We start from the raw sequence: 13160 nt of genomic DNA on the forward strand, positions 1-13160 counted from the left end.
TATATGTGTTTTTGCTTTGGCTATGCATTCTCTGTCTAAATTGATTTATAAACCCATACATTTCAATGCCTCTACCAGCATCTCTAGACTGAAGCTTCAGTCTAGCACTTCAAGTGTGGAAGTACTTTAAGAACCATTAAAAGATGATTTCTTAATTTTTATGTCCTTTATATATATATCTTTTTTTTTTCCTCAGCTGTATTTGAATAGCCTGTGGCCTCTGGAAGCCCCCAATAGGTGTAGTTACTAATTAGCAGGCATTTCATCTAACCTGCAGACATTAAGATTCTTAATGTTTTCAGTATTCTTATTTTAAATCGCTTTGGATATAAAATAAGAATTTGGAAAGAAAACCTTGGAGATCTGCTCCATGTTGAATAAAACCAAACTTACCTTTTCCTCATAGGCAGATTCCCGGCTCCATCGCCAATCAGTGATGTTACTGACATCAGCAACCCAGTGCATACTGGGACGTCTCAGTGGAGTGGGAAGTTGGTGATTGCAGGGCAGTAAATTCAGGGACCTTTAAAAGAAAGAGGTAAGACAGTCTAAAGGTTCTCTGAAATGCCTGCTAATTATGTTTGGGCATCCAGTAACTAATAGTTAGGGTTGGCTGTTGTATAGAAAAAGTTCTCCTGACTCTATACAGATGTCCTGGGTAATGAATAAAGAAACAGAATATATATATGGTTTGTTTTTTATTGGAGAAATATTTCCTGCTTGTCTGAGAGCTTCTATTTCAATAGTAGTAGTCTTATTGTCTAGGCACTTGGTATCTATTTGTAATAACAAGAGTTTGCAAAATATCTCATTTTCTTTGACAGAGTAGATAAAATATCCAAACATATAAAATCTGTTGCTTCATCCTCTTACTGTGATCTTGTGCCTGCATTATACTGTTCTTCTCTTGCTTATTTCTACTTAATTCTGTTATATAAGTTTGCAAGTTTCAATGCTTTCTCCTCTATCTTCTGTTTTCCCTTGAAATGAATTCTGAGGTATTACAGCTGTAGCAGAAAACACCTATCTTCATTTCCATGCATGTCCAATATCCATTGCATGGCACCAGTCTGGATTTGAGAGCACTTCTGGTTCCCCCAGGGCATGTGGTTTGCTTGCCACCTTAATTGGAAATTGAAGCAAAAGCTTTGAAGGAGGAAGAGATTTTAAAAGCAGGTTTGTTACACCTCAGGAACAGGACTTGTCAGGGACATACATCTTCTTACAGTTTGGTGCCATTCCCATCGCCTGGACAACCAAATCTATCCCTTCACTTAGAATATTAAGTATAGTTAACATTAATCTTGGGTATATTTCAGTTTGTTCCACTGTGCATAGTGTATTGACAAAACCGTAAGTCTTTTCTTTCTAACCACTTTTCACAGACCTGACCAAAAGTTTTGTGAGCATATAAAAGATGAGAAGAGCGATGATTTCCAGAAGCGGTACATCCTTAAAAGGGATAACTCTAGTTTAGACAAAGATGACAACCAGGTAAAATACATATGGATTATTCCCTTCCACTTGCTGTATTTGACTGTGTTTTTACTATTTTTCTGTAGAAGTTGACACTGTATCACTTAATTTAGATGAGAATACGATTAAAAGATGACAGAAGAAGTAAATCCATAGAAGAACGTGAAGAAGAATATCAGAGGGCTAGAGAAAGAATATTTGCACAAGATGTATGTATCAAAGAAAATCTTCTAGTGTTTTCTATCACTGCTTCACACACACACACATACGTGGTTTTTGTTAAAAAATACTTCTTTCCAGGAAACAAACAACACCAACAAAAAAAAAAAAAACAACCCACAATGCACAAAAAAAAACCAAAACCCAAAATAATAGGGTTTTTTTCTCACTTGTGTCTATATCAAACACATCTTATGACTGGTCACAGTAAAATGATTTGAGTTCCCATATGTGAAATTTCAGTCAGGATTCTGGAAGCCTAGTCTCTCTTGTCTTGACTTAGCAAGGACAACATTGTAAAATATAATTCGATCACAAGTACTGGTTATTTTGAATCATATTGAGCGAAATGGAAAAGATGTCTTAAAAATAAGTATTACTTCTAATAATCCACTTTTATTTTTGACATTTATCTGAAGCTCTTGCGCATCCAAAGCCAGATTCTTGTTCTGAAGAAAGAGTAATGAGCTCAGAGAGGCTAATTTGCTGTATGCAGTTACATTCCAAAAACCTTTTCATGTTCACTGTAGTTAGGAACAAAAACAATGGACTTTGGATTCAAAATTACCTTTTCCTTTTGCAAACTCATTTGCCATATATTGTACCCTTAGAAGCTTCATACCAAATGTTAGAAGTCACAGTCAAGGACAACATAATTGAATTTAATATTAGCCTTTTTGATGGTATATTCTGTCTGCTTTTTAGCATATGTGTACTTGTACCCAAAGAATTCAGTACAGTAGCCAGGACCATCATCTTCTTCACGTTTCAAGCAAAAGCCAAGGCAACTCAGGTGGTGTTAACGGGCACATGAAGTCACACATCAGTTGGAAGTGACATAAGGCAGTGAAGGCCAAATGGAAGAATTGTGACTTCAGTAAAATACTAATATAAACACAATAATCAGCACTGTAACTATTCTAATGCCAACTTTTTATTTCCTGCAGATGGGCCTTTTTATATTGCCTTTTTTTCCCTATAACATGGAAGTTATCCACTAAAGAGGTTTAAGTTTTCAGGCGGCTTAATATAAAGAGGATGCTGTAAAAGTCCGTGTCTAATACAGAAGACTCTGTATTGCAGCATGTTTTGTTACTGCGATGTAGTAGGGGTTCTAGATGCCATTCATATTAATTTCTACACTTCTTTGCCCCTCAGTCCCTGTGTTCCCAAGAGAATTATTTCACTGATAAAAGGTAAGAAAATTTGCAGTTTAATTCTGTTTTGTTTTCCTATTTTCTTAATAAATATTAAGCTATCTTATTAAAATGTCAACAGAATCCAGGAGGAAGAAACTAATAGTACACAACAAAGACGACAGATACTTAGGTATTTGATGCTTTCTTTAAAAAAAAAAATAAATTCCAAAGTATTCTGCATGCATTTCACCTTTCTTTTTTTTTTCTTTTTTTTTTCTTTTCCCTTATTTTGCAATTGATGCTTGTGCTAAAAGTTTAGTTTATAACTTACAGAATCAATAAGGAAACATCAGGGAGATCAGCCAACAGCCATCAAAGCAGTACTGAGAATGATCTGAAGTATTGTGAACCCCGTCCCTGGAGCAGCACCGACTCTGATAGCTCCATCCGCAATCTGAAGCCAGCTGTAACGAAAGCCAGCAGCTTCAGTGGGATATCAGTTCTGACAAGAGGAGATAGCTCTGGAAGCAGCAAAAGCACAGGCAGGCTGTCTAAGACAGGTATAATAAAATCTGTACAAATAGTTACATAGCAGTGAAGTACCTGACGGTTTGATACTTGATGTGTATTGCAGATGTGTACATATGTAGAGGCCTCAGTCTCATAGGTGCTCCATGCATACAACTCCCTCTGAATTTAGTGGGGGCTGCATACATAGAATGACTGCAGACCTAGCTCCGTAGGGGATAACTGCCTCAGAGGCCTAACATTCAGGTAATAAACTAAATGAAATCTTCTGTCTTTGGAAGAATTGTGAAGTACATTATAGATGGCTTTAAGCTAAATGCATTTCAGCTCATACAAAGGATATGAAAACCTTTATCAATATAAGTACTGTATACAAAATAAAAAAATTACAGCTCAGCTCTTTGGTTTTAGTGTGGCAAAGCTGCATTGTGCAGTCTTAGGAAACAGTGTGCTGCTATCCTGCTAGCTAGGAAAAAACGGCTTTAAAGTCTGTCAATTTATAGTTTTATTTATTGTGTTTCAGTGCCATTGTTTAAATTGAAACGAATATGGCTAAAAATCTTGATTTTTAGATTGCTGAAAAATCAGATCAGTGATCAAAGTGTACTGTTTAAGATTTGGAAATGCTGGGGAAAAATGTAAGAGTCTGGGTTTCAAAAGTGTGTTTACTTGTAATTAATGTCAAATCAAAATCTCTAAAAATATGAAATTTAGTAAATATTTGTATTCTAAATGCCAATGCAGTTTGATCTAATAGATAATCCTCGTTATGGAGAATTTTGAGGCTTGTAAATACATGGGTGGGTTACAGATGCACTGCTTCAGAACTTGGAGTAGAACTGTAAAAAAAGCAGAATATTACTGCTTGCCTGTGTTAATGCTTGGCTGTGATCTTCTTTATAAAACTTGTTTCTGATAAGGATATGTTAACACTTTTTGCTTTCCCTTAAACCAACACTATCTTATATATCTGTCACCACACTTGTATGTCTTAATGCAGTAAACCAGTTATAAATTTTGTTTATCCTTTGTATACTTGTATTTTAAAAAAATACATTCCAAGATACTTCTGCATATGCTGTAGAATTGTGCCATCATATTGACTTATTTCATTTAGCAATGTAGTAATACTATTTGGCATAGCTTGAAAGGAAACTACAACCTGAGAATAGTCTAAATAGTAAGTACATTCTTAGAAATCTTTGTTTTCTAAGTTGCATTCTAAGTTGTATTCTTAAAATTCCACTGGAAACTTTATTTTGGCATTCTGAGACTTAACATTCAGAGTTCAGAATGCCTGTCCTTGGTGGTTTCTTCACTGCACTTACAGGTTGTGGTGATTTTGCATGTTGAGGTTGGTTTTGTTTGTTCATTTTGATGCAAGATGCAATTGGCTTTAATTATGGCTTCAGCCTCATTTCTCTACATAATCTGGAAGTGGATACGCTTGTAAACAAATCAAATTAGCCCTGGTCAGGTGAAGATTGTTTTTCAGAGCTGGGATGTGATATCTGTGCCCAGTTTACAATTAATACCTTTGTATTTTGCTTTGTCTAGCAGCAAAAAAAAAGATTAATAGCATCAGCAAATGCTTCAAGCTATACTACCTGTTCATATACAGAACTAAATGAGTTACAATTAGAAATCTTTATCAAGGGCTGCAGAGCTGCTTCAGAGAGTAGATAAATTTTGTTGCAGCCCTTTTTGAGTCGTGCTTTCTCTTCTAGATTGTAAAGAGGCTGTTAATGAAGAGTCCTTAAACAGCTATGTTCTCTTTCCAAGTACCACAAGTATCATAGCACAGACTTAATAAAAAGAATGATAAACTGTATGCTTAGAGATGCTAGGTATACCGTAATCTAGGAACAGTGCAATTCTATGGACCTATCCCTACTGGACTTTTGGAATATTGCTTTTAGCTGCATGCACTGGCTTTCAGAAAGCTCAGGGTCTGGTTCTCCACTGCCTTGCAGTGTTTATAGCATTCATATCTATAAAATGCTTATTGCTTTCAATCAGCTATTTCATACTCCTTCTGAATTTTTAATTGTTGCATAAGCCTAAGTTCAAGCTACCAGTTACCATGACTTTTTTTGGCTGTATTCTTGATTTCAGTCTAAAAATTGTCAAAGGAGGAAAAGAAAGTAGTTTGGGCTTCGTTAATATATTGCAGTTGGTCCAGCATGTGAGTCAGAGAAGATCTCTGATATCTCATAGTAAAAAGGAAATGGTCATTGTTTGCACACTCTCTGTGTCTACAGAGCATGTGACTTTAGCTAGTGTGTCTGAAGGGACCCTGGACCCATGGCATCTGCATTACCCCCCAGCGGCCACCTATGCAGCAGTTATGTGGTGTGTGTTCATCACTTCAGTGTATCCAGTTGATACCTGTGCATGCACCATTTTGAAATAACTGACCAAACACCTAAATGAATTGTGGATGGACTGAACATCAGCATGTGCATATGTACAGGCATGTGTTTTCTGTCCAGAAAATCTGAGCTAAATACGAAAGCCTCACTACAGTGCAAAGCAGTGCTGAACTGACCCTTGGTTCACAGAAGGAGTCTTGTAATGGTATTCCAGGGGAGGTGAAGGGGGAGTTCAGTGAAAAGGCCACTGTTTAATGATGTACTTAATGCTGAGCTTTAAGGGTAAGCATTTACAAGTATATATTTTAAGTGAGTGTGATGTTTCTGTCTCTAGGTAAAAACAATTTCTCATTACTCCTTTCCTAGGTTCAGAGTCTTCTAGTAGTGTAGGGTCATCCACGGGTTCTCTTTCTCACACCCAGCAGCCTCTTCCAGTGCCAGCTCTAAGCCAGCCTTCTCATGGCACGCCTGCCGTCTATCCAACTGTCAGCACTAGTAACTCTCTTTCCTTTGATGGTGGCATAAGCGGGCAAGTGGCACCTACTAGCACTAGCTTCTTTTTGCTTCCCTTGGAAGCGGCAGGCATACCGCCTGGCAGTATTCTGATCAACCCTCAAACAGGTTGGTACATGCTTGTGGATGTTTTTGTTTCAATTGAGATCTTGGAGACAAATGCACGAGTGTTTACATAAGACTGAATGTCAGTGTTGTCCTTTCTTTTTTTCCTCTTTTCTGTGGTTGTGTTTGTTCAGTGCACTTAATTTGAAAGAAAGCATGACTCTCTAGGATCAAAGGAATAAGTAAACTCACTTGATTTCTCTCTACTAGAGTTTAACTTATAATTAAAAATTTAATAAGTGACTTGGACAAAATCTGAAAATCCTGTGATTTATTATCCAGAACACAGAACAACTTAAATTGTTTCATCTGTTTTTCTGGGAAAGGGAAGAGTCTTTCCCAGTGCTACTATAAAACAGTTTCAGGGAGGGAGAGAGCCTAAATTATTCTTCATATTGACTTGAAAGAATTATCCTGTGTGGGTTTTTTTTTTCGTCACAACATACTCTTGTGTCTTTATGCTCATAACACTGATTTTAAACAAGTGAAAGAAGCGTGAGATTCCATGCTATTTCTGAACTTCTGCTTATGAGTTCAAAACTGTTAGTGTAATTGGCCAGTACTGTTATTACTACCAAGTAGTAGGAAATTGATACTTCACAATGTAGATGCAGAGAGATGTGTAACCACTTGTCCAGATTAAATAACTAGTTAGCATTCTCTGGACAAACTTTTACCTTATTATAGAAGTTGAGAAATGAAAATATTGACTTACCTTTTACGTAATGCATTATCTGTGGAAAATTATTATATTTTAATTTTAGTGCAAAGATTTGGTTTGCTTGTGGAAAAGAAAATACTTCTTGATATTTTTTCCATCATTCTGTAGATGGGATTTACTATGTTTGAATATAATTGCAAGTGATGTTTTAAACTAGATTTTTCTCATTGGGGTTATTAAAATTAAGAGTTATTAAATTATTTCTCTTCTATAACTGAAAGGTTTAACTTTGAAATAAAGTTCTCTTTTCCTTAATATAAACTAATTGCTGTTGTGTACAGCATTTGATATGTTTTTTAAATTAATGATTCTGCATATTGATATTGTGCCTAAGGTTTCTCTTAAATAACTTGCTGTATAAATGGAACAGTGTAAGCCAGGCCTGCTAAAAAACGGGTAACAAATGACTAGATGTAGCTTCTAATTTTTGTAGATAGCCATTGGATTTGCAGGAGGATGTATTTGCCATCTTAGATCTAGGTGCTGGACAACAGCACTACTGATTTCAATTTTCTAGTTATAATGATAGTTGTACATCTTGTATGTGAATTTTCCATTGTGTGTTGAGCATCTGAAGACAAATATGATCATTAGTGAACAAGTTTTGCTAGGAAAAAAGGTTTAGTGTTTGGATACACTAGACTATACATTAAATATGAAGAATGTTCGCTCTCATTTTTCATAATATGACTATGCTAAAATCTGCAGTTACTGTATGGCAAAACAGATGCTGCGAGCACTGAAATACCATCAGCTTGAAGGTGATTTCATGTAAAACATGATACAGTTTTGCAATTTTAAAAGTAGTGGGATTTGAGTCATCTTCATTTCAATTATGTGCTTGTCAATGTTTTGCATGTGATCAGTTTCCCTTTCTTCCTCCTGTACTGTTGGTCATTTTCCCTGTTACATTGGTGGGACTTCCACATAGCAACAGGGAAGGGTAGAGAAACAAATGTGGTTGTGAAAGTTTTTAATCTGAAAGCATCTTGTACTTGCACCCCCCTCAGAAGAGGCAGCAGAACTGCAGACTTGACTGTCTTTCGTATTAATTAAAATTAGCTTAATTTTCAAATTGTGATTCTAACTACATTTTATCAATCTTTTAATGTATTTTAAACGCTCATTAATAGTCTTTCATAACAGAATATTGCAGTTAAGTCTAATGAGAGTCTGGAGTGTCTAGCAGAAGGTAAAGTACACTTCCAGCATCGGGAATATCTAGGTTCAGATAAATAGTTAACTTAAAATGTAGTCAAATAATAATGTTCTGTAACTGTTCATCTGGCTTAATTGTTCCAGATGACAGTCACAGTTCAAAAAACATAACTAGTTTCTCAGTATTTCTGACAGGGTCTCATGAGCTTAGGTCAACAGAGTTGTTCTCAGTAGTTGAAGGTGATAATTAGGAAAAGAGTTCTTATTCAGCCACTACAGGAAACAAGTTAAGAACCCATGGTTACCAGAAAGCAGTAGAAGGAAATAAGAAAGTCTGACTCCCTGTTTTTGTGAACATTGCCAATTCTTGAGCATTAAAGAGAAATCCATTAAGCTAAATTGAATATAGCTTGATCGCCTGCAGTCCAGCTGCATAATATATGTAGCTTCCTTTTGCAAATCAGTTCATGCTTCCTGTCTACCTCTTGCCTTAATTGCCTCAGCCCTCTCTGCAGCAACTTTGCGCTTTAATGTTGCCCAGTCTTATTTAAATATGATGAGGTAAAGAAGTCTGGAGGAGCACTACTTTAAGAGGACCCTGGCGAGGGTGTAGAGGCTTTAGTCTCAGTTTATACCTTTCTGGAAAGAATCTCAGACAAGAAAATATTTGTATCGGAAGAAAGAAAAATTTATATCAGATTTGGAGCTTAAGTATCAAAATAAACCAGTGCCAGACACATGTAATTAAGCAGCTAGACACAGGCCCTTGCAAGCTAATTTCTTGTTCCTTTGATTTGTTTTTCCCAACTCAGGCACCAAAATAAATCACTGTTTGTTTATAATTTACTTTGAAGTAGTTTATTTTGTAATTCTTTTTCATTAGCCCACTGCTGTAATACTGAAATTGCAAATGATTAAATAGGAGACTAATACTACACTATTTAGTTTGAAAGGTGAAAGCCAATTCATCTATGAATAGGGTATGAGAATCCTTTGACAGTAATCTCATTAGCATTTAGGGAAATACTGTTGCAGCTACTGCTTATATAAATGTATATATGTGTGTATACAGTTTTAAAAGATTTGCCTTTAAGCTCTCCTCTGTTCTGATTCGTGTTCAAACTGATTAAAGGAGATTCATTTAATTGCCTTTTAAAAGGCACTTACAGTAGTACTTTTAGTAGGATTTTCCTTTATTACTCCTGTCCTTTTCAATCCACTTAATTAAAAATGAGTTTTCAAAACAAGCAGGATACAATAAATATTTATCCGTGTTCACAAAGTAAAGACTGGGTTATCTTTGTTCACCTTACATGTTTTGGGTTTTCACTGCCTGTAGTTTGTCAAATGAGGCTTGTTCAGTCATTGCTGTTATAAACGTAGTTGTGGGAATTTGGCATGAATCTGTCACGTAGAACAGTTTGACATCACTTATTTTCAAAATTTATTATTATTTTGCCTTGTAAATACATTTGGTTTTGTTTTCTTCAGACTTAGATGATGCATCTGGCTGTCATTTGGTTGTGTTTGTTCTCTTTCACCTTTTCAGGTCAGCCATTCCTGAATCCCGATGGCACTCCAGTTGTGTACAATCCTCCTATGCCTCAACAACCTGTTAGGACCCAAGTGCCTGGACCTCCACAACAGCCGCCTCTTCCTGCACCACCTCAGCAACAGCCAGCAGCAAATCACATCCTCTCACAGGTGCACATGTCAAATACATGATACTTATATTGATGACTGATACTGTCACATTGCTGTCTGATGACATGGGATCGATACATTTGTTCTATTGAAGTGTATGTTGAGAAGTAAGAGCTATGCAGATATGGGTAGCTGGACATTTTCCCCCTAGACCTAGTAACTGAACGTGGTAGAGGCAGTCTTTTCTTAAAAATGTAGAAGGTATTTTAGTATGAAAGTGTAATGGTATCAAGAACATACCATGCCTAGGTTGCTGTGGGAAAGAGGTTCTGCCTTTATCAGCAGTCAGACTGTGTGGCTATCCTGACATTAACAGTAATGTAGTCAGCAGTCTGGGAAGAGAGTTAATCCAACCTAAAACTTTGTGTGGTTGTTTTAAGGTGTTTTTCAGCCAGGTGAATTCCTGGGCTGTACTGCGCAAGCAGTAGTCATGGAATGAAAGAGGTAGCTTGGGACTGGTGGAATGGGAACACTTCTTTGTGTCCCCAAACCACTACTGTGGTTTGGCTTACTCTACTCACAAAACTGCATGCTGAAATACGGGATATATTTTATCCTTATTTTATACAAGAGGAATTGAGCAGAATCAGCCAGATTAAACGTGACCACAGCCCTTGAAGAAGAAAAGCAGAGTGCATATGGGGAGGAAAAGGAGGGTTCTACTTCTTTTCACAACTGGTATTTCAGGCACCAAGCTACTGGCTATAGTTTCCAGTGGTATTTTCAAATTGTTCTCAAATTTTCATAGTTCTTAAACTATGAAAGTTATTTATAGAACTTCATCTAAACCTTTATTCATTTAACCCTGACTTAATCTTCTGTGTATGCCACAGTAGAGATGCTCTGTTTTGAAAAAGGCTCATTTGTGCTCCTTCTCCCTGTCTTGTTTGTGGGATATGTGGTATTTGCAATTTTCTTCACAACTACTTCCACGATTCTTGCAAATGATTAAATAGGAGACTAATACTACACTGTTCTTCTCAGTGGATACTGGAGTTGAACCTGCCTGAAATATCATCAGCAATTATACCTCTCTGATGTTCAAATGACCACAGTCTAGAGAAAATAGTATTGTTGAATAAGTGAAAGTAATATGTTTTAATCTGTGGTTAGTAGTAAATTCATTCTCCATTTAGATGCTTCGAAACAACTTGTATTTAAGAATGCATGTGTAGTTTTATAAATAAATTTTAAAAAAATCTCTAAAAGTAAGTGTTTTATAGAAGCAACTTGCTGGCTTATGGTTAATATAACATACAAAAAGCAAATTTATTTCTGCTGGGAGACTGGGATATTGAAAATTACTTCAGTCCTTATGCAGTCTTGAGCTTAAAGAAAGAAAGATGTATCCATTCCCTGTCTCATAATGGAGCATAGTTGCTTTTTTTCTGTTACAAAAGACTTCGACTTTGTTTTCCCTTCTCTTACTCTGATGTTAACCATGTTTATAAACCTGTTCTTTCTTCAGCCTATGCGGCCTCTGCAGCCTTCTTCCCAGCCTGTTCAGTACTCAGCAGTCTCTTATCCACCCCCGCTCCTGCCAGTCTCCTCTACACAGCAATATTCTGTGGTATTACATCTTCTGATCATCTCCTCCTTGCATGGGTTAATCTTAAGTGGATGCTGACCTTTGCTTTGTTGTTTGTAATGGTGTGTGACACGAGTGTAATGACTGGCTACCTTTTCAATCACAGTGAAATGTTGCCAAGAAGGGGAAAATAGTTCCTGAGGTTTTTAATGTGTTTACTTCAAGTTCAGCAGAAAGTCATACCAATAAGGCCGTATCTATATATCTCTGTATTTAGATATATATTATTCTCCTTAGTAAAGGAGCAGCTTTCAAATACTATTGTTTTGTTAGCCAGTCAGTACCTTTTTATGTCTCTGGCTAACCTCTTTCCATCCTTTCTTGTTGCTTCTTTGTCTACTCTTTCTTCTGCTGAACACTAATACATTTTGAGGGGTTGGCTGTTCTGTTTTTTTTTGAGGTTACCTTTTTTCTGTCCTCTTTGCCAGAACTTTCAACCCTCCTACCTCACTAGCATCCCTTGTTTCATAAATAGAAGCTGGAAATTAAGTATCTTTGTCTTTAGTGTTTAAAACCCAAAACAGAAAAAAAACCCACACAAATTGAAACTGAAACCTAGTAAATGAGAAGAGTCATCCAAGGCAGAATCTCAGTAGAGTCCAGGTCAAAAGTTGAGGCTTTTCCAACTCCCCCAACTGCTCTCATGTTGTAATGAATACATTTCTGTGGCAAGGTTTTGGTAGCACAGGGGATGGGGCAAGAAAAGAGCAAGAGATGCCCCTGTGTCAGACAGAGCCAATTTCAGGCAGCTCCAAAACCCTGCACTGCCCAGAGCTGAGTCAGCTATTGACACCAGTGATAATGTATTTCTGAAAAGGTGAAAAATGCTGTGCAGCAGCTGTGAGAGGAAAAAGGAATGAGAAACAGCTCTGCAGACAACCAGGTCAGAAAGAGGAAAGGGAGGAAGTGCTCCAGGCACCAGAGCAGAGATTCCCCTGCAGCCTGTGAGGCAGGCTGTCCGCTGTAGCTCATGGAGGTCCACTGTGGAGCAGATCTCCACCTGCAGCCCATGGAGGACCCAAAGCAGGGGGATGCCCGAAGGAGGCTGTGACCCCATGGGAAGCCCACACTGGAGCAGGCTCTTCGCAAGACCTGTGGCCCTGCAGAGAGAGGAGCCTGCACTGAAGCAGGTTTGCTGCAGGACTTGTGACCCCATGGGGGACCCACCCTGGAGCAGTTCATGAAGAACTGTAGCCTGTGGGAAGAACTCATGTTGGGGAAATCCATGGAAGACTTATCTCCTGTGGCAGGGGAAGACTCTTGAGAATGGAAGGAGCAGCAGAGGTGAAGTGATATGAATTAATCACAATCACCATCCCCCTGTGACACGAGGAGGAGGAGGTAGAAGAGTTGGGAGTGAAGCTGAGCCTGGGAAGAAGCAGGGAGACTGGGGAAAGCTGGTTTTGTTTTTTAGATATCTCACTATCCTGCTCTCTTATCAATTTGCAATAAATTAAATGAATCTTCCTCAAGTCAGGTCTGTTTGGCTGTGATGGTAATTGGTGAGCAATCTCCCTGTTCTTTTCTTGGCTTGTGAGCTTTTCATCTTATTTTCCTCCTCTGTATTGCTAATGATGGGGAAGTGAAGAGGGACTTGGTGGGCACCTAGGGGACAGCCAAGGTTAACCCACCACAGT

The 13160-nt window shown here is 37.6% G+C and overlaps 1 protein-coding gene across 13 annotated transcripts in view; it reads left to right on the forward strand.

Annotated features, from left to right (window-relative positions):
• R3HDM1 (R3H domain containing 1) overlaps nucleotides 1-13160 on the forward strand; it is a 92036-nt gene that overhangs the window by 59273 nt on the left and 19603 nt on the right. For 4 of the 13 annotated variants that reach the window (XM_061444512.1, XM_061444576.1, XM_061444636.1 and 1 more), the window contains 8 exons: nucleotides 1386-1494; nucleotides 1590-1685; nucleotides 2854-2891; nucleotides 2974-3024; nucleotides 3168-3394; nucleotides 6101-6355; nucleotides 9781-9935; nucleotides 11404-11505. In XM_061444512.1, coding sequence (XP_061300496.1) covers nucleotides 1386-1494; nucleotides 1590-1685; nucleotides 2854-2891; nucleotides 2974-3024; nucleotides 3168-3394; nucleotides 6101-6355; nucleotides 9781-9935; nucleotides 11404-11505 — 1033 coding nt within the window. The remainder of the gene's footprint in view (nucleotides 1-1385; nucleotides 1495-1589; nucleotides 1686-2853; nucleotides 2892-2973; nucleotides 3025-3167; nucleotides 3395-6100; nucleotides 6356-9780; nucleotides 9936-11403; nucleotides 11506-13160) is intronic. The other 9 variants (XM_061444566.1, XM_061444645.1, XM_061444608.1 and 6 more) reach the window with 7 other exon arrangements.

Source organism: Pezoporus flaviventris, unplaced genomic scaffold (assembly GCF_033815535.1).
Source record: "Pezoporus flaviventris isolate CSIRO_AGI_PZ_B2104156 unplaced genomic scaffold, CSIRO_AGI_Pfla_v1 ptg000001l, whole genome shotgun sequence".
NCBI lineage: Eukaryota > Metazoa > Chordata > Aves > Psittaciformes > Psittacidae > Pezoporus > Pezoporus flaviventris.